This window comes from Carettochelys insculpta, chromosome 28 (assembly GCF_033958435.1).
Source record: "Carettochelys insculpta isolate YL-2023 chromosome 28, ASM3395843v1, whole genome shotgun sequence".
Lineage (NCBI taxonomy): Eukaryota > Metazoa > Chordata > Testudines > Carettochelyidae > Carettochelys > Carettochelys insculpta.
In genome coordinates, this window is record NC_134164.1 from 3,273,187 (window position 1) to 3,299,657 (window position 26,471).

Below are 26,471 nucleotides of genomic sequence, written 5' to 3' on the forward strand. Positions count from 1 at the left end.
TTTTCACTGGGTGTTACTGGTTTGGAGGGGGGATTAGCAAGATTTCCCCCGCTGTTTCTCTTTTTGTAATCAAAGAGGAGAAATGATCGTTCTCACAGCTAAGCTCAGGGTAGAAGAAGAGGGTTGGTCAGCACTCCTGGAAACTAGTCCTAGCTCTGCTACAAACTCACTGTGTGCCCTTGGGCAAGTCACTTCCCATTCTGTGCCTCAGTTTCTCCCTCGTTTATAATGGGAGATAATCCAGCCCCAAACTATGCTGCACAGCTAATCAACATTTGTAATTTAGGGGCCTTGATGGAAGGTGCTAATTTGAAAAGGGGGGAAAAGTGGAACTTGAACATGACTTCCCAGTTTTTGTTGCCACTACATGGACTAGAGCCACTTGGAACTCTGCAGTGCTAGAACTTGTATCCTGGTGTTCCATAAACCCAGCCTGAGCTAAAGGAGAAGCTCTACTAGCAGAACAGGGCATATGACACACAGCTGGACTGTCCTCACTCCATCCAACAGAGGGATGTAGGGAGAGAAACTGAGCTGGTATTGTGGGCAGAGCTTGGTTTGGCAGGTGGAGCTTCGAAGAATGCCTCTACTTCTCCTAACTGAACCTTTGCCCAGCTATAGCCAAAACACCACCAGGCAAGGTCCCCCTCCACAGCTCCCCCTCTGAGGCAGTTTTCTGTAGGCCAGCTAGGCCCTCTGCTGCAGGCAGTGCCAAAGCTGGTCTTTTTCACTCTCCTGCCAGCTCTTTGAGAAGGCAGCTTGCTGTCCTCTCACCCCCATAGGCTCTGAGCCTAGTCTTGTCAACAGGGTGGCCCATATTGAAGTGGAAAGCAGAATCCCACAGAGGGGAGTTCTGAACTCCCAGACCTCTGGCAATGGCATTCTATCAGCAGCGCAGTAAATGCTGGACTGGGATTAGCCGTAGAATGGAGCAGGGCAGGAGAGAGGGGTCCAACAAAGAGAGAGACCGACCATTCATATAGAGCGGCAGAATAGTACATTATACACCCACACTTTTTGAGGCAGTTGGGTGTGCAAGAAAAGCACACTCAATTACAATTACAACAGTTGCATGTGCAAATAATAATGTTGCACATGCAATTCTGCATGCAGTGCTTAAAATAGCATCCCCATGGCTATTAGCCAGGATGGACAGGGAGGGTATCTCCAGCCGTTGTTTATCAGAGGCTGGAAATAGATGATAGGAGAGGCATCACTCAATGATTCCCTGTTCTGTTCACTCCCTCTGGGGCACCTAGCATTGGCCACTGTTGGAAGACAGGACCCTGGGTTAGATGGCCCTTTGGTCTGAGCTCAGTCTGAGTTCTTCTGTCCTAGTCCTGAGATTCTGCCCCAATGCACACAGAGGACAGGGGGAACCATAGTAATCAAGGCATTGGGCTCTGGGGTGGAGAAGAGCCCTGCCACAGACATGTGGTATAAGCCTAAACTGTTGACAGTGCACCCAGAATCCAAACTGCTTTGGGGTCAGCCAGCAGAAAGCCAAGGGGTGATTTGCAAAATCTCTTGATTTTGAAGGCTGGGGTTGGGCAGCTCCTATGTTTGGACTCAGGTTAGGGCCCTATGGGATTGAATCCCAGCTCTGTCACAGACTCCCAGCATGATCCTGGGCAGATCACTTAGTCTCTCTGGGCCTCAGCTCCCCATCTGTGCCATGGAGCAGACGGCCCAGCCCTGCCCCCATTGGGCTGTGAGGACAAATATGCAGGAGATTAGCAGGCTCTGGCAGCTAAGTAAGTAATAGTGATAGCTTGAGAAAGGCCCCACTACTCTGCCAGGCGCCTGTCCTGCAATTGCTTATCTCAGCACTAGAGAACCACCCACCCCTGAGCCCCTGATTTAGTCAGGCCAGCATTTTAGGGTTTTCTGATTTTCTGATCCAGCCCCCTCTTGGCTCAGCAGGTGCAGTTGTTCGAAAACTCCCACTGCAACCTTTGGATTTTTTCCTCCCGTTGGAAGCCATTTATAGGGCACAGCTGCACCTCTTCCCCATTGCTGGCCCCATCAGCCAAGCCAGTGGAAAACGTGAAGACAAATAAATGCCTAATGCAAACTCCCTGCCCTGCATGCACCCCATTAACTAGCTCATAAATATGGGCTGTAAACCCTACACCTGGCAAGGGCCAGACCTGCTTGTGGGCCGAGTGCGACATGGGGTCTGCTTGGCAGACCCTACCTCCCAGGAGGGAGGCTGCAGGTGGCTGGGAAACATAGGGGGGAGCTGGTAGGGGAAATGGTAAATGCATGCTGATGGAGCTAGAGAGAAAAGTCAACCTTTGTGCAATGCACACCTGGCTCACATTGCATGCAGGGCACAGGACTGTCCTGTGCAGTGTGCATAGGTCTCTAGAAGTGCCATGGTCCTGCAAGGTCTCTCTAGCACAGCCCCACTGAGCCTGACCCTAGGTGCAACCAGAGCTCCCATTAATTTTACATCTCCGGACCAGCCTCCTAGAGTGGGACTGATCCAGCTGCTGGGGGCTGAGCACAGGACGAGGAACAGACCCTTTCTGCTCTGGGAATTGGGACCTTTAACACCCCGACCCAGAGCTGCTGAGGAGAAGGGCCTTCTGTACAGGGATCATCCTCTGAAACACACAGGAGCTTATGGATTTTTATTGCTCTTTAAACACACAGCCAAATACCCACCACCCACCCATCCACATCCCCACACATTATCCCAGGCTGGAAAGCCTGAGTCAGCATGGGCTACACCAGCAGGGAAGGAAGCAACTGCTGCCAGCTGGGGCATTGGCAAAACAAAATAGCCATCCAGGGCTATTTGCTGGAAAAGTCGCCACCAGGGAAGGGGCTGAGATGGGTGCTAATGGGGACAGAGATGGGAAGGGAAAGACAGACAAGAAAGGATGTGGCTGCCTCTCTGAGAAGATCCTGATTGCAAGCTCACGGCTGCTCCAATCTGTGATGTTTGAAAGCAGATTTTCCTCCCTCCGTCACTGGAGTCTGGCCTCAGAGGGGCTCAGCTGTCAATGCAGGTGTCCTTATTTCCTCATCTCCTTCTCTGTCTCCTGGTCCCCTTCTCCCACTGGGACATGAAAGGCCTACATGTCTACTCCACAATGGCTTCAGGCAACCAGCCAATTATACAGCCATCCTCTGCAACAGATAGGGCACTGCTGGAAGGAAGCTCACCACACTGGGGTCCAGCCTCAGTACAGGCAACACAGTCCACTGCAGATAAGGTGCCAGACTAGAAATAAGGAGCCCTCTGTGCTAATCCCAGCTGTGCCTCTGATCTTGGGCAAATCCCTGTACCTGGCTTTCCCCTCTCATCTGTTACACTGCGTGCTGTCTGGGGCAGAAGTAACAGCTCTGCACATTAAGCACAATGATCTTTGTCAGGGTCTCAAATATATCATGTTTGGTTATTATAGAAGTCCTGTTAAAATACGGTTCTTTGTCCACCTCTTTAGAAGAGAGTTTTTGGGGGTCCCCCAGAATGGGACCCACAAAAGACAGGACACTATCATAAGGAAGCTCAGGCTGTTTCAGTCTCTGCTAGAGAAAACTGGGTCCAGAGCTGCAGATTGGTTTGTCACTGATTTCCATATTCCATGCAGCCCCGAGTGGCAGCCGTTATCTTCCAGCCTGTCAATTAAAGCCTTAAAATGAAGTGACCTGACAACTCAGCCCTGGCTGGAGTATAAACAGCATGACTCCATTAACTTGTGCACCACATGTCCCCCACTGATTTTAAAGAATTTGAATTCTATTTCATTACTTGGGGTGCAGCTTCTGCTCTAGTTCCAGCCTCACCAACAATGGGCCATCAATCTGGGCTAAGCACTGGGCTCAGAAATCCCTCACACATACAATCAGAGGGTTGGAAGAGACCTCAGGAGGTCAGCGAGTCCCTGGCTAAAAGCAGAGCCAAGACCAACTACATAATCCCAGCCAAGGCTTTGTTAATCCAGGATTTAAAAATCTCTGGGGATGGAGATTCCACCACCTCCCTAGGTAACCCATACCAGCGCTTCACCAGCCTCCTGGTGCAACAGTATTTCCTAATATCCAGCCTAGACCTCCCACACTGCAACTTGAGGCTATTGCACCTCGTTCAGTCAGCTGCCACCACTGAGAACAGCCTCTCTCCCTCCTCTTTGGAACCCCCTTCATGTAGTTAAAGGCTGCAACCAAATCTGCCCCCTGGTTTATGTAGTCTCTTCTGCAGATTAAATAAACCCAGATCCTTCAGCCTCTCATCGTAAGTCATGTGGCTCCTTAAGCATTTTTGTTGCCCTCTGCTGTACTCTGTCCAATGCGTCCACATCCCTCCTGTAATGGGGAGCCCAGAACTGGAAGCAATGCTCTGGATGCAGCCCCTCCAGTGCCAAATAAAGGGGAATAATCACTTCCCCCTACCTGCTGGCAATGCTCTTGCAAAGGCACCACAATATGCTGTTAGCCTTCTTGGCAATAAGGACACACTGTTGGCTCATATCCAGCTTCTCATCCACTCTAATGCCCAGGTCCTTTTCTGCAGAACTGCTGCTTAGCCAGTCGGTCCCCAGCCTGTAGCAGTGCTTGGGATTCCTCCATCCTAAGTGCAGGACTCTGCACTTGTCCTGAACCTTATCAGATTTCTTTTGGCCCAATCCTCCAATTTGTCTAGGTCACACTGGACTGTCTCCCTACCCTCCAATGTTTCTACCTCTCCCCCGAGATTAGTGTCATCCCCTCCTCCAGGTCATTAATGAAGATGTTGAACAAAACTGGCCTCAGAATTGACTCTGGGGGCACACTGCTTGATACTGACAGGCAACCAGACATCGAGCTGTTGACCGCTACCCGTTGAGCCTAACGATCTAGCAAGCTTCTTATCCACTTTACAGTCCATTTGTCCAACCCATATTTCTCTAACTTGCTGCAAGAATACTGCAGGAGACTGTGTCAAAAGCTTTGCTAAAGTCAAGGCATATCAGGTCCACTGAGCCCCTTATTGTATCATAGAAGGCAGTCAGGTGGTAAGGCAGAACTCATCCTTGGTGAACCCATGTTCACTGTTCCTGATCACACTACCAAGCCACAGAGCCACTCCACTGGGGGTAAACCCCAGTTCCCTAATGCCATCCCCACCTGTTGCTGAGCCACCACACGCTCTGATCAGGCTCATCTCTCCCTACCCCACCCCAACAGCATCAAAGCAGCTGGGAGACCTTGGGGGTCTTGCAGCAGTGCTGGAGGCTCAGTATGGGGCACTCCTGTCTTGGAGTCTGTGACCCAGCATGGTGCTAGCAGGTGCAGTGACTAGAGCGATTCCAATTCCTTTTTGCAAAGGCAGGGCTATTATCCCAGGAATCCTGCTGATCTAAATTACCCTGAGGGGATGAATCCTTGCTTCCTACTCTAAGCTGTACTACAGAGCTGCTGCATGGCTCTCAAGCAGCTGTCATATTCTGCCCCAGAAGTGGCTGCATTTCAGGGCCAGGTGAGTGATTCCTGTATAAAAGTAGCTGCCTGCCACTCCCATTCACCTCAGAGGCCATAGCTTCTCTGGAATCTCTGGATAACCAGCTGCCATGTCTCACTCCAGTGGCAGCTGCATCTCCACAATGAGCGAGCAACCCTTGCATGAACAGCTGCTCTGTCGCACCTCAGAGACAGTCGCATCTCTTGCATTGCATGAGCAATCCCTCTTTAAACAGCTGTCTCATCTCCTCCCCAGCAGGCATCTGCATCTCAGCACCAGATGAAGTGACTCAAGCGTGTCCAACCTCAATTATTCAAATGTCCTGATTACATATTTGGACCCTGGGGATCTTGGGTAACTGATGGATTCTCCTCATTGCTGAAGGACCTGTGCCCCCGTCTCAGACAACAGGGAGCTGTGGATAACTGGAGGACAGATAACTGAGCTCGCCCTAGATGCAAGAACCTTGTAGGATCCCTCAGAATGCAAACTGCTGTAGCTATACCCTTAGCACTCCCTGCTCCAGAAAACCAGGGATCACAAGGTCTTTAGGGCAGTGACCTGTCTGTGCCACACCTGACACTCCAGCCATGAAAACATTACTGCCTGGAGGAGCAGACAGAGCAGGAGCTGGGGTGCAGTTGCGCTGAGTCTTCCCCACACAGGTCAGGCCTGGGTCAGGCTTGCTAGCAGCATTCATGAAAACAGTGCCCAGGCACTAGTTTGCTCAGGACTGCTCCCTGCTGGCAGTGGTATCTGGCAGGGGGGTTCCATTAGAACAGCAGCACCCTGCCTACACCCGAGCCACGCAGGGAAGCTGGGGGCAGCGAGAGAAGCAGAGGTCGTGGTGTTGGGGGCAGGGCAGAGAAGGAGACCCTGATCTCCACTCTCTACCACACCACGGGGTGTGATGGAAAACGGGGTGGAGAAAGACAGGTGGGTTGATCTGAGCGGGAGGGGGCAGACTGAGAAGGAAGCATCTGTGGGGCACAGAGCGAAATGCTGACTACCTAATTCCCATCCACCCCATCAGCTGCAGAGCCTCATTGCAGAGTAATTAGTTTCTTTTTATTAAAGCAGAAACCTCCATGCAAATGGCTGGGGTGGTGGTGGGGTTGTTCAGGAAAATCATCAGAGCAGCAGCTGGAGCAGGGAGAGACCCCCTGCACACTCCCAGTGCCCACAGGGGAAAAAAAGTTAACCCTTTCTGGCTCTGAGACTGGGGGCCAGGGGTGAGGCCTGTACTGGAGAGCAAGGGGCTGTGGCAGGGTGTGGGGGTCAGCAGAGCTAGTGAAAGACCTCTTGCATCTTTCCACCAAACCCCATGAGGGACGCTGCAGAGGAGATGCTCATGCCGTGAGTAAATCTGCAGGCTTTCCTGGGAAACCCAGCCTCTCAGAGAACAGCCCTTAAAGTCCAACAGGCTAAACTGTTCAGACTAAAGCAGGAAACTCATTGCCCTGCCCAACCTGCAGTGCACACCTGCTGTCCCCCTACTTCCTTGCCACAGGGCATGGATGTCCTCTGGGGTCTCACCACCCGCCCACCAGTGTACGCTCCACCTTCCTTTCCAGACCAGGCCAAACCGCAGGGGGAAACCACAGAGCCTTGGCCAGGCTCATGCAGCCAGTTGGGAAGGAGAGTGAGACAGTCACAGAACTCATGGGTGTCACACTCAGGGCCAGCATTAGGAACATGGCACCCGGGGCAAATGTGGACTTGATGCCCACCCACCTCCCCTTTTTCCTTACACTGTAGAGGATCCTATATTAAGTACCAGAGGTCTCAGGTTCAGGTCTGCCTAGGGGCAGTTACACCAGCAGGGCCAGGGAGCAGCTAAGTGCTATCTGCCCTTCTGCCCCTGCCCAGGAAGCAACACTCCCCGCTGACTCACCACAACCTGCGTCTCGTTGTCCGGGAGGGTGTCGATGGCTAAGCTGCCACCTCCCATGTCCTGGCTGATGCGCGTCCCGTCGGTCTCCAGCAAGGTCTCCCGAGTCATCCGTCTCCAGCCCTGCAGCTTTGCCCCTGCGTCCTGCTCCAAGGACTGGCTATGTACACGGCCTGCAGAGCACACATGGGACACGGGTCAGCACAAGGAGCCAGTGAGGGAGGGAGTCTAAGGCCAGGGGGGATCAAATACTTGCTTTCACCACACGGCCACCCCTTTGGAGCCACCCAAGCAACCCGCAGGGGCTGTCGTGTGACCAGGAGAGATGAATTTGGTGTCTGGGACCAGATCTTAGGGGAGGTCACCAAAGAGCCCCTGGTCCTGAGTAACCCTCAGCAGAGACTGCAGGGGCAGTGGGAGGTGAAGGTTAGAGTGCTGGGTATGAGAGCAGAAGAGCTGGAACCCTGAGAGGCAGGTCCCATTGGCAGGGCTTTGGGGGAGGAGGGACGAACGGCAGGGATTCACTCTGCCCTGTGAAGAAAACAGTTTTGGTGTCCAAGGCCCTCACCCCAGGCCTGTTCACCGGCTCCCCTGACTACCTGCCCCTCCCAGGCCACAGAACTTAGGGGAACGCCCAGGAAGCCTCCAGCCCCTCAGGGGACAGAGCTGGCTATTCACAGCAGCATCACCCTACAGGCCAGAGCTGAGAGCAAGAGCTCTGGGGCCAGGCACATTCCAGACGCAGAATGAGAGACAACCCCTGACCCAAAGATCTCCCAGTCTAAAGTGAAGGTGCATGGGGGAGGGAAACTGAGGCACAAAGCCGTGACAGAACAAGCCACAGGTCACTTGCAGACCTGGGAGAGGAACCCGGGAGTCCTGACTCCCACTCCCAAGTCGCTGGGTGACGGTGATGGAACATAACCCAGGATGAGCTAAGTGCCATTTGAAACCCTGCCAGGTACCTGACCTCACCCCAGGGACCTTCCAGCAGCTGGTCCAGACCTCAGAAGCTTCTGTGCCCCTCCTGCAGCCTAGGCCCCTCCTGGCATGGCAGCGTCCTGCAGCCAGCGGGAGTTCAGCCACACAATGAAGCAGAAGCAATGGGGGGCAGCTGGAGAATATGAACCCCACTGATTCCAGCATGTGGCTGAGGATCTGAGTTCCTCTGCGCAGCTTCCCATTAAGCCCCATGCAGGGCACAGGGCTGCAGCAGGGAGGGATGTCTTTCCTTAAGCCCTGAAGCTGCTGGGAAATTACCCTCCCCACTGAGCTGTAGCTGCTGGGGAAAGGCAGACCCTCCTTGTCACCCACCAGGGAGCCATCCAAGTAAGCCTGAGCCTGAGCCCCAAATCCCTCCCCACCTTGAGCCCCCAAGCCCTGAGCATCCTTCTGCACCCCAAAGCCCTTATCCCTGGCCCCACCCCAAAGCCACACAGCTCGGAGCCTGTACTCTCTCGTGCACCCCAATCCCAGCCCAGAGCCCTCTCCAAACCCACTCCAGAGGCTGCACCCCGAGCCAGAGCCCCTCGCACTGCAACCCTCTGTCCCAACCCTGAGTCCCTCAACCCCAGCCCCACCCCGAGCCCCCACCTAGAGGCCTCACACCCCTGCACTCCAGCACCCTAAGCCCCAGCCCTGAGCCCCCTCCCTCCGAACCTCTTGGCCCTACGCCCACCACGAGCTGTTTGTTATGCACACCAGTATGTTGCACATCACCTCCACACAGAGGCAGCTGTCTGTGCTGGAAAGGCTGCCTGGGCCTCTGGCTGAGTAAGGCCTTCCCTGCCCTGGCGTATGGACAGTGTGTACTGAAGCCTGGGACAGTGTGTCGGCCAGCTCAGGGGTGGTACACGAGTGCAGATCGCTCTGGGTCACTGAGTCTGTGAGCAGGCCTCAGGGTACAGCGCTCAGAGCTGAAACATGCAACAGCCAGCAGTTCCCACCGCCCCTACATGCTCAAAATGTACCAGGCCCACACCAGTCCCCTGCATGCTCACACCTAGCATGTGCCACACAACCAGACCCACAACAGCCCCCTGCACGCTCATGTGCTTCTATGCCCAGTGCAGAAACTCACAAGCCTGTTAACAATACAGCCTAGCCAGCCCTCCACAGACTGCACTGCCAAAAACAATGCAAAGACAGCTGACACACACGTCCCACCCCACACACACGGGCCTCTGGTGCACAAGCACACAAAAGACACACAAATAGCAAAACAACCCGACATACACCTGTCTTTAACTATTAGAAAAAAACTGGCATGCAAAATCCAGACACCAAAGAGCACCACACAGGACAAGGTGTATACAGGCATGCCCTCTGCCAGAACCCACCTGCCCAACCTAGCTCCACTGAATTCCACCCAAACCACAGATCTTCGCACCCACAGGACAGTGTATGCTGGGGTGACATGTCTTGTACCAAAGCACCCAGCAGCTGGCTCCCCAAATCAAATATATTGGCAATTTTGCAAGGTCCCTCCCAAGTGACACCCTGCTGGGCAGTCCATGCCAACCCACTGGAGCCTGTCTGAGAGTCTCCGTGCCTGGGAAGGGGGTTCAGACCTAGCCATCTACTCCTGCTCCTTGCCTCCATGGGGCAGGGATGCCATAGGGTGTGAGCTAACAGACTCACTGAATGCTCCCTGACTCCAGGCCTTGTGGCTGGATTGGGACGCTCCCCGCCTGCTTGGACAACGGCCCAAACCACAGCCTGTTATTCTGGGACATGCCCCTCCCAGGGGATGGTGCAGTCTGGCTTCACTGTAAAGCCAGCACTTACCCAGCCACAGACGGATTGAGGTCTTGGAAGGCCAAAGCTGGCTCCATTTGCTGAGGGCCAAAGAGGACAATAAGGCCTCAAGGGGGCTGTCCCAGTGGTGCACAACCCCTCATTCAGTCTAAGCAGCCTTCCCCATGGCTAAATGGGGACCCCTCCACTTGTAAGCCGGACGGGAAGGCTCAAGCTGAGACAGCAACTCCTTCCTGTAGCCACCAAGAGGCACTCAATCCACAGGTCTAGCAACACAGCTTGGGACAGCGAGCTCTCCTCTGCCTGCCACTGTCCCCCACCTGCTGCATCTCCTGTCCTGATGGCTCTGGCTGGATTTAGGATTCACTCCGGCAGGCGCCTTGGTAAATTTTCCCCACCCAGCTCTGTCAGTGCAGATGGCAGCAACTGCCAGGCCCCCAAGTCCCTCTGCCGGTGCCCCTCAACGGGCTTCCTATGCATGCTGCTCTGCCAACGCCCCTCAGTCCCAACCCGCATCTCCCTGGCACTATATGGAAGACTGGACTCTCCTGTGACTGCCACCTGCGCTGACGTACACAAGGTGCATGCAATACCCAACAAGCTCACATAATGTGTGACATAAGCCACATCAGAACAGAGATCGCTGGGCAGGGAAGCCACACATGCAGTACAGTCCCCTTCCCAGGGATGCAGCCCACTCGGTGTAATTTGCTGCGTGGCACTGAAAAGCAGAGAGCACTGAGAGTTAGGGTTAGCCACCGCAGGGTCCAGCTGCAGAAATGTCTGGCACAAGGGCTTCTGTCCTGCCCCTCACACCCTGGAAGCCTCAAGCCCACACAGTGACCTCCTGTGCTCTGCAAAGGGTGTGGCTGCAACTCACAAACAGCTGCAAACATTTTGCAGCCCTCAGTTGCAGAGCTGGACTTCCGCTGGGCTGGAGAGAATTTGGGTCAGTTCTGGATCAGCGCCATCATATGGAACCAGAAGTTCTGATCCAGAGCAGAACTTCCCCAGACACCAATGGAGATTTTGGGGTCAAGGGCTTTTAGCTCAGATCTGTCGACTTGAGGTCACATAGAGAGTGTGTGGCAGAAACTTCCAGTCAACTCCTCTGACCTCTGATGTGAGACAAACCAGAGAACCTCACCCTCTTGCACTGAGGTTTAGCCACAAGCTCATCCTTCTCCACTAGCAGCCCCTGGCACGGATTCTGACTCTGCCACTACCTAATGCCTGGGGTCTCCTTCCAGGAGCCAGAGCTGACCCGCAGAAACCCTAGGATTCTCTGGTTCTCTAACCCCCTCTTCTCTGACTGGCCTGCCTTGTCTTCAAACATATCTATATATATGTATACGAGAGGCAGTCTGTCTGTCTGTCGATGCTATGTTTGTTCAAGAACTCCTCTTAAACAGTAATTGCTACGACCACAAAACTTGGTAGGCAGCTTCCTCTGACCATAACTTAAACCAAGATCAGGGTTTGGTTGTGCCTGGGTAGTGGGAAAGGCCTGAAATCCCAGGATTTCCCAGAACATGGAAAGGGAGGGGTAGAAGGAGGAGGGAGGTGATACTGAGAGCGACCACTGGGTCAGCTGTAGGACTAAGAGAGAGGTGAGAAGGGAGGAGGCTCTGTCTTGCGCACTACAAAAACTGAGTAAATAGCTCCCATGCCTTAAACCCAGAGTCTGCCCCCAGTCCCGTGAAGAAACTACAGGCTGCAGAGGGTGTTACTGGTGGAGGCAGCCCCCAGACAGCCTGTAAGCCATGGGGGAAGGTGCTGGAGGCAGCCCCCAGAACCTCACCCGACCCAGACAGCCTGCGGTGGGGGGAGCTGCTGAGGTGAAGAAAGCTGTAGAGGGGGTAGAGCCACCCAGAGCCTGCCCCCTCAACAGCCTGCAGGCCAAATGGGAGCCAGTGGAGGTGGGAGGCAGCTCCCACTTCAACAGACTGCCAGCTATGGGAGGGGGTCTGCAGGAGGGAGGGGCAGGCATAGAGTGGGGGTGTGACTTGCTGGAAGCCAGCCTGTTGGTGTTGTGCTAGTAGGCAATGTGGTCTGAAATGGCATGGGGAGGACAGGGCTTGAATCCCACCCCTCAGCTGGTGGCACTGTCTATGGAGACCCAGCTGCAAATCCTACTTCCCCTCCTTGCATTGCCTATACCAGGTTCAAATCTCTGACTCCCTTCCTGCATATGGAGGCCTGATGTGTTTGTGTAAAGCAAAGTCTTCCCCTCTTTGGTTTCAATCAGGAGCAGCTCTAACAAGCCTTGATTAACTGTCACATCCAAACAAGCTGCCCATGGAGGCTCCTATTTCCTCCCCAAACCTCTCCTGACTGCGGCATGAACTGCTCCTTCCACGCCTAAACCTGCAAGTGTCAGCTACAGCCTGAGCTGCAGCCTGCACAACTTGATTCCATATTGAGAGAGACAATCAGCCTCATCCCAGCTCCAGGATGAGCCTTAGAGACAGGAGCCAAGCAAGGTTCCCTCTATTTTTTTTCACTCCATGTGTGGAATACATTTTGTTATGTGCACCAAGGTACGTGTGGATGTGCACCTCCCATAGAAACACATGCTGCCGGCTGTGGCACTCTGTTAATCAGCTGGGTGGCATTTGACAATCTCCTGGGCTGCTGCCTAAGTGCTCAGCTTACAAGGAACACTGGAGCCAAGAATATCCTGAAAATATCCCAGTATGTCTAGGAACAGGCCCAAGGCAGCCACCAGAATCCATTGTTCCCCTCCCATTCAGGGATTTCCTATCCCATCCCATCCCTAAAGTTTGCCTCCATGTGGCACCTCTTGTCAGAAGCTTTAGGAAAGGATTGCTTTGCTCATTGCTGAAATGCAGCCAGCTCTGGGGTGGGACATGCTAGCTGCTAAGCAGCAACAGGGCACAGTGGAAAGTGAAGGACAGGGACCCCACCATAGAGGGATGGGAATTTCTGGGCTTACACAGTAGGAATCTGGCCAGGATGCCAGGCACTCACTGCTCCCCCGAAATGCCTCTGGGCCAACGCGGGTGAGGGTAGATGTCTGTGAAGCTGCCTAAGTGGTGGGTCAGGCAACCAAGAGTCCCCTCCCCACATCCGAGCTGACGCCTGAGGGGTGCTGGCAGGTAACCTGGTCTCCCATGCAGCGGGGCCCTGAGCCTTACCCGCTACCAAATGGGGAAGGAGAAGCTGCACCAGATGAATACTAAGTTTCCTTCACACACTGCTGGCTTCCCCATCCCTGTGAGCCGGGAATTCATAGCACCATCGAATGCTGGAACTGGAAGGGACCTCAAGAGGTCATTGAGTCCAGTCACCTGCTGTCACGGCAGGACCAAGCATCATTTAGACCAGGGCTTCCCAAACTTTATATAGTTGGAACCCAATTTTTTTCCAGTACTTTGTGTCCCAAAAATATAACTGCATATTAAAAATGAATGAAAAATTAATAAAGTTTCACTTTTTATTCACAATAATAATACATAATCATATCAATCTTGATATAACATACATAAGTGCCTAGCTTATTGTTATTACCTTCATTACAATTTAACCAGTAGAATTTTAACAGGAAAATATGAAATGTACCAAATTAATGGTATTGTGCACGATAATTTGTATATTTTCTAAGGACCGGTACAGGGCCGCAGACCACACTTTGGGAAACACTGATTTAGACCATCCCTGACAGATGTTTGTCTAACCTCGTCTTAAATATCTCCAAAGATGGTGATTCCAGAACCTCCAGTTATTTCAAGTATGTAACCACCCCGACAGGAAGTTTTTCTGAATGTCCAACCTAAACCTCCCCTGCTGCAATTTAAGCCCATTGCTTCTTGTCCTCAGAGATCAAGGAGAATGATTTTTCTCTCTCTTCCTTCTAACAACCTTTAGGTTCTTGAAAGCTGTTATCATGCCCCATCTCAGTCTTCTCTTTTCCAAACTAGCCAAACCCAGTTCTTTCAGGCTTCCCTGATGGGTCATGTTTTCTAGACCTTTCACCATTTTTGTTGCTTTTCTCTGGACCTTGTCCAATTTCTCCACATCTTTCCGGAAATGTGGTGCCCAGAACTGGGCACAATACTCTGGCTGAGGCCTAATCAGCGCTGAGTAGAGCAGAAGAATGACATCTCGTGTCTTGCTCACAACACTCCTGTTAATGCGTCCCAGAATCATGTTTGCTTTTTTTGCAACAGAATCACATTGTTGACTCATATTTATCTTGTGGTCCACTATGACTCCTAGATCCCTTTCAGCAGTACTCCTTCCTATACAGTCATTTCCCATTTCGTGTGTGGGAAACTGATTTTTCCTTTCTAAGCCTTTGCATTTGTCATTCTTGAACTTCATCCTATTTGCCTCAGGCCATTTCTCCAATTTATCCAGATCATTTTGCATTATCACCCTGTCCTCTGAAGCACTTACAACCCCTCCCAGCTTGGTATCACCCACAAACTTTATAAGTACACCCTCTAGGCCATGATTTCCCATGGTAACTAGACCAGCCACTCCCCTGGAGAGAAAGCCAGCTCCTCAGCTGGCACAAATCACCAGAGCTGCATCTGTTTGCAGCAGCTGAGGAGCTGGGCCTTAGAAGAGACCCTGTAGCTGAGCTACACTAAAGAGAATCAGTGGCTCTTGGCACATTCCTGCATGCCCATCACTGTGGTATTGACACTTCTTCTTTTCCTTCAATCAAGGCTGGGATCTTGCCTCTTCACTCGCCCTGCCTCCCCTCTCGAAGACCCACAATTTTGCCCTGTCTGTGTACAGAGGGCTCTTCCTTCTGCCATCAACCCTGACCTCCCTGCTACTCTCCTTTCCACATATTACTCCTTACATGTGCACTCTGGAAACCATGCTCTAAATTTGCACCATGTCTCACAGGAGCCATGCTCCAGACCCAGAGCCCCCACTCCATTTCCCACAGTTTCTATCACCCCTTGGAGTCTAGGCAGCCTTCTCTGGGATGCAACCTGATCTAGAACCCCTAGATCACAGTGTATGCTCTAGAACCTGCTGCCACCTGTTTCCTCAGGTTGGACTCAAGTCTAGACCACCTGTTCAGCCTGTTGGCTCTCCCTCACTGTGGTAAAACTGTGAAATCAGGGCTCAACTGTCCAAGTTTCAGGCACCCCCCCGCACTTACCACTTCCCTCTCCAATTCCAGTTTTCTCCAAGCTGAAGAATGGAGCCCTCTGTATAAACAGGAAGAGCCAGCACTGCTGAGACCACAGCACAGATTCTGTCCGCACTGTGTCTTTCATAACCAGCCTCTGCTAATAACTTCACGCCAGGAAGTGGTGGGAGGCTGGGCCAAGCCACAGAGCTGTGTGAGCCAAAACATCCCAGGCTGGCTTGATGGTGTGTATTTCTCCAGGCTGTCCAGCACTCCAAGACCCTGCTTAAAGGGACGGATCAGGGTTGTCTCCCTTTGAGCAGAGACAGCAGGGAGTGAGGGTACAGGTGGAGAACCTACAACTTTGTGCCAGGCAGAGGGGGAGATATCAAAGTAATGTAAGGCTGGAAGGGACCTCAAGAGGTCACCAGCCCCTAACACATGTTCAGTGAAGGTGCCTTAAAAATCTCCAGTGATGGGCATTTCCCAAGCTCCCTAGATCACCTGTTCCCATAACTTCACTACCATTCAAGTCAGAAAGTTTTCCTGATATAAGAACACTAGAATAGCCATACTGTGTCAGACCAAACATCCATCTAGCCCAGCATCCTGTCTTCCAACAGTGGCCAAGGCCAGATGCCCCAGAGGGAGGGAACAAAATAGGGAATCTCCTGTCATTCATTTCTAGCCTCTGACAAAAAGAGCCTACAGACACTGTTCCTACCCCTCCTGGCAAACAGCCATGGTTGGACCTTTCCTCCAGGAATTTTCCAAGTTTTTTTCTAGTTTTTTAATGTCCTGATCTTCCCAACGTCATCCAGCAAGAAGTTTCACAGAACGACCATGTGCTGAGTGAAGAAAAGCTTTCTTTTTTTCATTTTTAAAGTATCTAACTTGAATCTTCCTGGTTGCAAACGAAGCAGATTCCTTTCCGTCCTGCCCTTGATGGATATGGAGAATAAATGATCACTGTTGTCTTTATAACATTATTTTTCAAATCAGATCCTCCCTCAGCCTTCTCTTCTCTAAATAATCCCATCCTACTCCAGCTAACAGCAGGGAAAGCTTCCCCCATCAACCCATCCCTGGAGGGACCACCTCCTGTCTTTAACCCACCAATTCCTGAGAGAGAACGACAGCCAGCTGCGGCCAACTGCTCCAAAGGGACCTACCAGCTTGGTAAGAACTGACCTGAGACCTGCTAAACTCATCCCATGCCACTTCCAGCAGGTGCAGTTCTTTTAAGTTGGTGGGCTGGCTTTAAACCTGCAGTCTTGAGGGGAAATATTCTCCCACCCCATTGGCAACACCCTCCCCCCAATATTCTCCCACCTCCCTAAGGACAGCCCAAGCCAATCCAAGGCCCAGGCCCATCCCTGGCTTTCTGAGACCCCTTTTACGCCACAGCTAGGAGGAAAGGAATGGGCAAGCATCTGGTATTCAAAACATAAACTCAAGAGAAGGTCACCAGGCTGAGCTGGCCAGTGGGAAGGGACTGCGAGCACCCCAGCAATGGGGTGGGGGAGGGCAGGGGCTGGCCGCAAATTCTGAAAAAGGATCATGAACATGTTGTTTTACACCCTGTGAGCTGCTTGGTCCCTTTGAACCCAACATACGCACACAACCGCTCCACTGCACTAACAATGACAGTGCTTTAGAGAGTGCTGCCTCTCAACCCACACCACCTGGCAGACCCTCCACAGATTAGCCAGGCAGAGCCGGGGAAATGCAGCCACCTCTGGGGGGGGGAATCCAAGCAACACGCAACAGAACAGCCCTCGAGCTTTGAGCGAAACTTGCGGCTGCAGGCAGCCAGGTCCTTTTCGCACCTGAGACTGTGTCCACTCAGCCAGCAGTGCAGAATGCAGCTGCTTTGCATGGCAAGAGGGAGGAGCGGGATCTGCCTAACAGGAGACTCCAGCCCCTAGACTTACACCATCCCCAAGGCGAACTGCGACCACTCGTGGGTCTCTCTCTCCATCCTCCCATGGACCCTACCACTGGCGGCCAGCGCTCCCCCCCCCCGCACCCCCGGGGAGCTGCCCACTGCCACAAAGCGCTGCGCTGCCTCCACCCGGGAAGGGGCCCGAGGGAGAAATGCACGCACCTGTCCACGCGACCTCCCCGCCACGCACAAGGCGCCTGAACCCTCCTGCAAGCCACGCCATGCGCTGGGGCGCCTGAACCCCCTCCCTCCCGTGCATGCCAGGTCCCACTCGGGTGCGCTCCCCCTCGAGATCACGCTCAGACACACGCCTTCCCACGCGTGTCCCCCACGGCCCCTCCCCTTCCACGCGCCCCTGCCCCCCCCTCACGGCATACCTGCCTCCCCCACGGCCTCGCGCAGCAGGGCGAGCAGCAGGAGGACCCTCCATCGCATCTTGGGGGGCGCGGGCTCCGGGGCGCCTCTGCCCCCCCAGCCCTGGCTCTGCTCCGGCCCCGCACCGCCCAGTCCTGCGGCTCCGCAGCGCAGCGCAGCGCCACTCGCGGACCAAGCCGGGACGCGAACTGGTTCTCACCCGGCTCCGGGACAGGAGCCGCCTGGTGTTGCAGCCCGTGCGGGAGAGACTGAGCCAGGCAGAGGCGGCGCGCCCGCCCCCTGCAGGCGTGCGCCTGCCATAGCTGGGCGGGAGGAACGTGAGAGCAAGAGGGTCAGGCCCAGGCAGCCTTGGTGCCCCAACTGTCTGCTGCTCAGGCCAGCTCTGCCACCTCCCGGCCGGCCCTCGCTTTCCTCTGCAGGACGCCTGGGTTGTCTTCCCAGCTCTGGACAGGGTGTCCTTCACCAGCATAGGATCAACCCTCTGTGAGCCAAGCCAGAAGAGAACAGCAAAAAGTCTTGTGGCACCTTATAGACTAACAGATATTTTGGAGCATAAGCTTTGGTGGGCAAAGACCCGCTTCATCAGATGCACTGGGGGGGGGGTTTCAGAGGGGTATTTAAAGAGTGGGGTCCTGGTAAGAGGGAGGGCCAGAACTAGCAAGGTGGAAATGGCCCAGTATCAACAGTACTTACCAAAAGAGGTAAAAGCAAGTCAGATCAGACGGGGATGTGAGCCAAGATCCAAACCCCTGGTTTACAGCTGAGGAGAAGTTATCCTCACTTGTGGAGTGCCTAGGGGGTGGGGGGTTGGCAGAGCCTTACTGGGTCAGATCCCCTCCGTTCCACCCCTGCGCTCCCCCTGCCTGCCCCCACTTCTCCTGACAATTCCTCAGACCCAACCTACAGCCGCTTCTTCTTTCGGGCCCTGACTGGGGAAAGTGAGGCACAGTGACTTGCTCTGGATCTGGCTGTTTATGGAATGACCTCAGGTATTTGCTGTTTCTGGTTCAATGCGTGTGTTCAGACCGCCCCCCGCCCGACCCTGAAAGCAGAATTGGAGTTTTGCCAACTTGACCTGGGCACTTTAATGTTCCCATCAGCCAGTCCGCCTCCCTACCCAGGCCTTAGGCTCTGCTGACAGCATCAGATTACTTGAGGCTTGTTATGTCCCAGGCAGGGATTCCCCTAGGAACTGAAACTAGAGGCCATTGGAGTTGGCAAATGGCTTAAGTAGCAACACTGAATGTAAATAATTGGCCCTCAGAGGGGAATTTGTGGGGATGTAGGGAAATCCCTGGGGGTTCAGCCAACACAGTCCTTGTTGAAAAACAGGTGGAGAGCAGCTTCCATCTACGCGGCTCTTGTTATGTTCCCTGCAGGAGGCTGGCTCAGCTCCGCAGCTGAGAGGGAGGGGAGGCCAGGCTGGGCCTGGGTTCAGCGCAGGAGGGTATTGCCATGAGGCTCGAGTCAGATCCGACCCCTCCCTCCTTAGGCTTCAGAAGCCCTTGGGACTGGAGTTCTGGTTCTTCTTGTGAGTTTTGGGGGGCACAGCCAAGTCACCCCACCTGCCAAATGCTTCTGGAGGCACCAGGAGAAACTTTTACCCCTTTGGTTCTCTCTGCCTGCCCCAGCCAGTATTTAGTTCTTGAGTACTTAAGTTGTGAGCCCAGAATTGAGCTCCCACCCCAATTCCCTGGCAACATCCCCTCTCCCATCCCTGTCTGGCCCCTGCTTGTCCCTGGGCTCAGACACGGGTGACCACTCTATGTTACCAGCTTGGCCAGTGCCGCAGCTGAGTAAGTTTGGGGTGACCCCCTGGGCCAACCCCTCAGTGCTGAGTAAGTCCTGGGGGGCCTGGGCTGATGCTGCAGTGCTAAGTTCAGAGGGCTGCCAGGCCCAACCCCAAAGTGCTGATTAAGTGCAGGGGGCACCCCAAGGCCAAACTCACAGTACTGCCTCCCTGAGAGATGCTCAGAGTCCATGAGCCCAGGGCCACAGGCTGGGCTGCCCCTGGGCCTGAGCCAGCCCCTGCCCTGCTTTATAATGTCAGGCCACCAAGCCCATCAGTGCCCAACCCCACAAGCCAGCCCACAAAGGTGGGGGGGCACAGAGGTGGGGGTGTCAGAGGACCCAAGAATGGAGAGGGAAGCCCAGCTGGACCCAGCCCCACATGAGGGTCTGGAGGGATCGAAGGCTGGAAGGGTGACATTTATCTGGCCCCAGGTGGTCAGCGCCAGTAGTGGGGAGAAAACTGGCACAGAAGGACACATGGCTCAGGCTGTGGGGCAGGACGGGCGCAGCTGGAGCCCCCAGGTCCATCTCCAGTCAGGCATCGGCCCTGCACAGGCCTGGGGGACAGAGGGCAGCAACCAGGGCTGCCTGAAGGAAGTGTTTGCTGTGTTTCTGCCCCCTTGTCTTGCAAGCCCCCTTCTGCTCTTGGGAACAGCCTGTGTCCCCACCTTAGATCCCGGGCAAGTGAGACCTGCAACCCAGCACTTTCCTGGCAGCCATGTAGTCCTGCTGCCCCCTAGTGGGCACAGGAAAATACAGCAGCATTCTCGATTCTGGTTGTTTCACACTGTTCCACAACCCTCTTCCCTGCTTCCCCTCTCCCACCCCACTCCCCAGGAAATGGAAACCAAAACCTGCCCCTTAACACAGCCTTTCACTGTGAGCTCCTCTGAGTCCTGATTTCCATGGGCCTCTAGGTGCTACTCTACTAAACAAAAGCAGCAATACCACCAGGGTTCCTTTCTCCAGCAGGAAGGTTACTCTGGGCCTGGAGACAGAAGTGGCAAAAGAGCTAAGACCCAGATGCTTGTTTGAAAGGGAAGCTCCTGAATCCAGCTCAAGCGGCCCAAGGAAGTGGTCCGATTCTGGGACTGCTGCTGCCAGGAGTTGGGGCTTGGCAGCCTGGCGGAGACTCCACCTGCTCAGCAAAGCCCCCTTAATCCTACCTCTGCACCTAGAAAATACGTAGACAGAGGAAGGGAGAGACTAGGAATGAGAGGGAGGCTAGAAAGGAGGCCAACAGGGAGTATATATAAGGAAAGCGTCTTGGCAGAGATGGGTGGGGGCTTTGCCTCATCCACAGGTGGGAGCCCCATCCCACTGGGCATTGGTTTGTCACTGTAGGGCTGCTCCGCAGCGCTGGGCTAAAAGACACAGGAGTTCCTGCACAATGTGCCTTTGTAAAGCAGATCCCATGGCCCCACTCAGCCAGGAAGGACAGTGGAGCAGCCTGATTCTACTCCTGCCCCTCTGTACTTCACCCACTGCAACAGGTCTCCAAGAACAGCTCCTTGGTCATCTGAAGGCCCACCAGGCATTGCCCCTGAGTCTCCAAATAAGTAGCTGAGCACTTGGGCGGCCACCCATGAGAGATTCAGGTGCCGCCCAGCAGATCAGCAGAGCACCCTCCGCCGGCAGCATGTGTTTCTATGAGGTGCACACCCACACATGCCTTTGTGCATATAACAAAATTTATTCTGCTCATTGGTAGAAAATATTAGTGGGAACACGGATCCCCCTGCATCTCCTGTTTAGGATCTCTTGAGGTCTGACTTCACTGCACTGGCAGTCAATGTCAAGACCAACCCCACCCCGCTGACTCCAATGAGCAGGCTGAGGCCTGTAGACAGTAATGCTGCTTTGGGGGCACCCTTCCTGGCATAGTGTGGCCCTGCAGGCACTCTAATAACAGCCCAACGTCCTTAGGTAAATTCCCTCCTTCCTGGGACGCCATATGTGAGTAACAGGATTAATGCAGAGCAGGAAGATTTAGGTGAGATGTTAGGAAAAACTCACAGGCTGAGAGGAATCTCCATCTCTGAAAGGTTTTAAGAAGAGGTTGGGCAAACACCTGCCAGGGATTTGTAGGTGTCCTTCATCCCGCAGGAGGCTTGATGAGATCTCAGACTCTTCCAACCCTGCTGTTGCATGTTCAGAGTGATAAGCCCTTCTCTCTTTGGGTTTCCAATGTCACTTTCCACCCAGAAATCTAGGTTTCCAGGTCCCCCTTCATTCACCACTGAGGCCAGGAGCTGTCAGTCCCACCACGCTGCAAGAGACCCAAAAACAAGTGCCTCGTACAGCGTGTGTCCCGCCAAACAAGGATTTTGTGTCAAAAATAGTAGCGAGAAAACGAGGGGGCACCCGGATTTGAACCGGGGACCTCTTGATCTGCAGTCAAATGCTCTACCACTGAGCTATACCCCCTCTACTGGAAAGAAAGAGAGGAAAATAGCTGGTTATACTGAATAAGCACAGTCATCTCTGACTATTCATAGTGTTACAGTCAACTTTTAAAACAAATAGCCACTTACTGGGTGGAAGCTGAACCGTGGGAAGTGTTTGCACAGGGCGTGACTCTGACAGTCCAGGAAAGCTTAGAGCAGCAACAGCCTGGGGGAGAATTAAAGCTTCTCACAAACGCTGATTTGTTGACTGTTAAAAATCACACAAAGACCTGCAACAGTTTCATCCATTTTTGCAGTCCAGCTGCGGCAGCCTGATCATCTGGTCTGACCTGTTGCATGGCACAGGGTGGAGAAAGCCCCATCTCTCTCCCCCCGAGATTTCTGCATTAAACCTGATCACCTCTGGATGAACCAAAGTGAATCTACCTGTAGGCAACCAGGAGAATTCACTGCGCAGCTTCTGGAGGCTGTGTGACCCCGTGGGACTGACAGATATCAGTTAAATGGTGCACAGTAACAGCCACCACAATATGAAATATTCCCAGTCCAGAAAACTCTGCCTGGTTGGTAGCTTTCTGAAAAGGGAGAACAGTACCTGTTTGGAATACGACATGTGCCCCCCGCTCCCCAAGGTAACTCCAAAGGCTGTGTTCAGGGGGTGGAATAACTCTTCTCCTATAAGCTACCTGAGTTTCTCCATCTGTAAAATGGGGTTAATACCACTGGCCACCTGTGTAAAGTGCCTTGAGCCCTATGCAGGGGAAGCATTAGATAATAGATGGCATTTGCAACACAACTGGGGCCTGTTAACTCTTTCTTTCATGGCTTGTTGTCTTATCAAAGAAGTACTGGAATAAATTGCCCCCGGGGTGATTGCAGAGTCTCCATCACTGGAGCTATCTAAGAATAGTTTGGATACATATTTAACAAGGATGATACAGATGGTGCTTGATTCTGCTGTGAGATGAAGGGACTGGACTGGATGATCTCTTGTGGTCCTTTCCAGTTCTAGTACTGATTGTAACTTGGTATTTTCCTCACTGGCAGGTAAATGAATGTGTTAGAGAAATTATAGAGACCACGGAAGCTGCACAGGTTGCATCTCAAATAGGTATTGCTCAGGCTAAAGCAACCCCACAAACTCTACAAATTCTTCTGTTATCAGCTTGGCTGATTCTAAATCTAATCATCCCAAGCAAGAAGGTTCCCATCCCTTCCCTTGGGAGACAAATCCATCAACGAAGTTTCCCTGGAGACTTCATGTTGTCCTGTTTGCTGCCAAAAAAATTCATAAGCACAGAGCTAAGGTTCCCTGGTGCTGCCTCATTCCCCAAAGTTTGTCACAAGGAACCCTCGGAAAGCACAGAAATACAGACCTACAGACAGGGGGCTCCCCTAAATGGGACAGCCGGGTTGGGAAGAGTTGGGGTTTCTTGCCCCCAGTCGCTGCTTACGTTCTTTGAATATTTGTCACCACTCACTGCCTGCCCCTGCAATGATTGCTTGAAAAATTCAGATAAGCACACCTTTAAAAGACCTCAGGCACGTAGGATTGTAGACAAGCCTGGCCTAGACAACAGGCTGCCCCAGGGTAGGAGGTTCTATGGCGCCCCTCAGTCTGTATTGTTGCATAGACAGGGTTTGACAGCCGTCTCTCATGTCCCATTAACTATGTCCTTGACTAGGTGCCACTTACGCACTTCAAGTCTTAAAAACATAATCACACAGTAAAACGAGGGGCACCGCTGGACTTCACATTGTTCTTATGGCTCACTGAGCGACTGGCCGCCCCTTCAGCCCCACCCCCCCAGTGGGCATGCCTAGGAGGCTCGAGAAAAATGTCGTTCTGGGAATGTCCGGAAGGTTCCACAAGGTTCTGCGAAGGTCCAGAACATTCTAAGAGCTTAGTGGAAAACAAGGCTACGTATGGGAAGACCTGAAACGTGCTACTTCAAACCAGGGCAGGCGACTGAACTCTGGGCCATTGGGGGTGGGCTTGGTTCTGGGGGCCCTGGAAAGGGCGGGGACTCAGGTGGAAGGGCGGGACTAGCAGCAGCCAGTCCTCAGGTACTGCCTGAACCACACCTCCCCACACAGCTCTCAGCCTTGCCCAGACAGTGCTCTGTGTGGGGCTCTGGTGGTGATTTTTAGAGGCCCCCCTGGGCTCTGCAGCAGTCTGGGCTCTTTAAAATCATCGGGCCCCCTTGGCCCCCATCATCAGCCCTGCTCAGACATTCAATGTTCCCCTTAGTAGCTGTGAGACAGTGGGGTGTGTGAGGATTTTATTCCCCTGGTTAGGTTGCATAGGTTTCCTACTGTCCTGTGGTAACACTAGGTGGGTGTTTCAGTTTTCCTAGGCACCACAACAGTGCATAGTGGTGAGGGGAGTTTCGGTGGGATGATTTCTCACACGTAGGCAATGGGCCTCCATGGCTGTTTGTAACCTAGGCAGCCAGGTGACACCTCTCTTCCCCGGGAGACAGGGCAACGGAGAGATGAGTGGCCTGGCTGGTTTGAACTGGGACGGGGCGGTTGAGCTGAGGTGTCTCCACTGATTTGATGGGGAGGAAGGAGGGCCAGGGCCCCAGCTCAAGCTCCCCTTTTGAGCCCCTTACCTCAAGATGGATCGTACTGACACCTTCTGGTTCCTGTGCTGACAAGTCTGTTCTGCGCTGTGTCCCTGTCGCCTAATGACCCTCCTGTTCTCCACGCTGAATGAGAGTCACACCTGGCTGCAGGTGAGTGCAGGGCCTGGTGCTCCCCACACTTCGTGACAGTGGCTAACAGCAAAAGCAACAGTCCGAGTCTGATCCCCTCTCTCCCTATTCAGATCTGCACCCCAACACTCACCTGCCCCTAAACCTTTCACTGGTGGCAAACGCTGGGGACAGATGAAGACATGCCTTAACTAGTCATAGTGATACACAAACCCCTGGGTTGGATTCAGCTGTGCTCTGCAGCGTAGGGAGTATGAACCCATCTTGAGAGAATGAAGCTGACCTTCACAGGCGCTCTGCTGCCCAGGAGCTGGGTTCCAGGGGTACCTTGGGGGAGCTAACAGAGAGTGTAGCTGATCTGCAGAGAGCGGGATTTCACAGATATCTTGACCAAATGGGACGGGGACAAAGGCCCAGCTGGAGACTGATAAAGGGAAACTGCCCTGATTGGCAGAATGCCTTAAGATGCTAAATAAATATTCACTATGGGAGATTCTCTACAAACACAGCAAATGAGGGATAGCACTGAGAGAACCCAGGAGTCCTGATTCCCAGCCCCTGCCTTAGGTTCTCGAAACTCTTCTGCCAGGCACCTAGAAAAGAACCCAGCTGCTCTGCATTGAGGCCAGGTATCCACCGTGACAGCTTGTTTTCAAAAGACACCTTAGGACCAGCTGTCCATAGTCAGCAGTTCCTGTGGAGGAAACTGCTTTAGGGAGAGAGCTGAATGGGCCATGGGATGGGCATATATGCAAGCTCAGACCTAACTCTAGAGTTAGATCCCATTTTATTTACAGCCCCTAAACTGGGGAGAACCTCTGACTTTCGCAGAAGTTCAGCTGGAATTGCATTTTTAGTACTAAGCCAGAACATCTTAACTGGGTCAGGACCCCCAGAGTGGGTCACATTGGGGTCATACGCAGTGTTTCCTGTAAGCTGAGCATAGGCAGTTGTCCAGGAGAGCTTCAGGTGCCATCCAGCTGAGTAGCGGAGCGCCCATAGCCAGCAGCCTGTGTTTCTACCAGTGGTGCAGCTTGACACCCAGCCCTGTGGGGTCTATAGTACTATGCCACAATAGTAGGTGCACATCTCCTTAAGCTGGGTAACAAGCAGTGTTCCCTCTAATTTCTTCCTCCATTTTGTTCTGTGGGTAACCCACACACCTAGTCCATGCAGTGGCGCCTAGACCACTTAAACAAAGAGTCTCCTGTACAGCTTTGACTGAGCAGTAGCTGGCTTTTAATTCAAACCAAAAGGGCTCCTGCACTAACCTCCCCAAGTTCCAGGTTTGAGTCTGTCTGTGGGTAGTTACATGTGCACCAAGGAGAAAACACTGGTAACAAGGTGCCCAGCTGACCTAGCACACAATTTGCCAGACCCCTTTCTATGAGGCCATCACAGAAGATGCTGATTCTGTTGCCTTCCCTTCTGTGCTTTTGTCTCCTGGTGCTGACGCTGATCCCACCTCCCCTCTCCACCTGCACGAGTCCCATCACAAAGCACAAGGATGCAATATGCCTCACTGATGTTACTTGCCACCTGGCAGCTGGTTCAGACTGGTTTTCTGTAGGGTCAAGCACTAAGGGGAATTTGGCCCAAGCCCCTTTGGATCCAACAGGCCCCAGAACAGGAAGTGTCTCAGTCAGTAGATTAAATTGCACTTCTCACAAGTGAATGGGCTTAACTTGTAGCAAGGGAGGTTTAGAAAAGCTTCCTAACTGTGAGGGTGGTTAAGCACTGGAATAAATTGCTTGGGTGGGGGAGGTGGCGTAGAATCTCCATAATTGGAGGTATTTAAGAGCAGGTTGAGTAATATCTATTAGGGATGACTTAGCTGGTGCTCTGTCCTGCCGTGTGCTCAGAGGACTGGACTTGATGACCTCTCAAGGTTCCTTCCAGTTTTAGTATGCAGTGATTCTATGATCCAGTGATACTCTAGCTAGATTTCCTTGTGAGAAACTCCCATCAAAATCAGGCTGTTCCCAGCTTTTTGTGACCAGATCGCAGCAAGTATAACAGTGG

At 53.1% G+C, this 26,471-nt stretch overlaps 1 protein-coding gene and 1 non-coding gene across 3 annotated transcripts in view; both read right to left on the reverse strand.

The window, feature by feature from the left end:
* Positions 1-17,708, reverse strand: part of PLXDC1 (plexin domain containing 1) — a 40,690-nt gene extending 22,982 nt beyond the window's left edge. The window contains exons 1-3 of one of the 2 annotated variants that reach the window (XM_074979199.1): positions 17,536-17,708; positions 15,244-16,154; positions 7,347-7,516 (exon numbers count right to left, since the gene is read on the reverse strand). In XM_074979199.1, coding sequence (XP_074835300.1) covers positions 7,347-7,516; positions 15,244-15,361 — 288 coding nt within the window. In that variant the 5' untranslated portion in view covers positions 15,362-16,154; positions 17,536-17,708. Of the gene's footprint in view, positions 1-7,346; positions 7,517-15,243; positions 16,155-17,535 lie in introns of those variants that run through there. The other variant, XM_074979200.1, reaches the window with a different exon arrangement.
* A 3,971-nt stretch (positions 17,709-21,679) lies between these two features.
* TRNAC-GCA (transfer RNA cysteine (anticodon GCA)) lies at positions 21,680-21,751 on the reverse strand. Its single transcript has one exon. It is a non-coding gene; the product is annotated as a tRNA-Cys (tRNA).
* Positions 21,752-26,471: the final 4,720 nt, after the last annotated feature.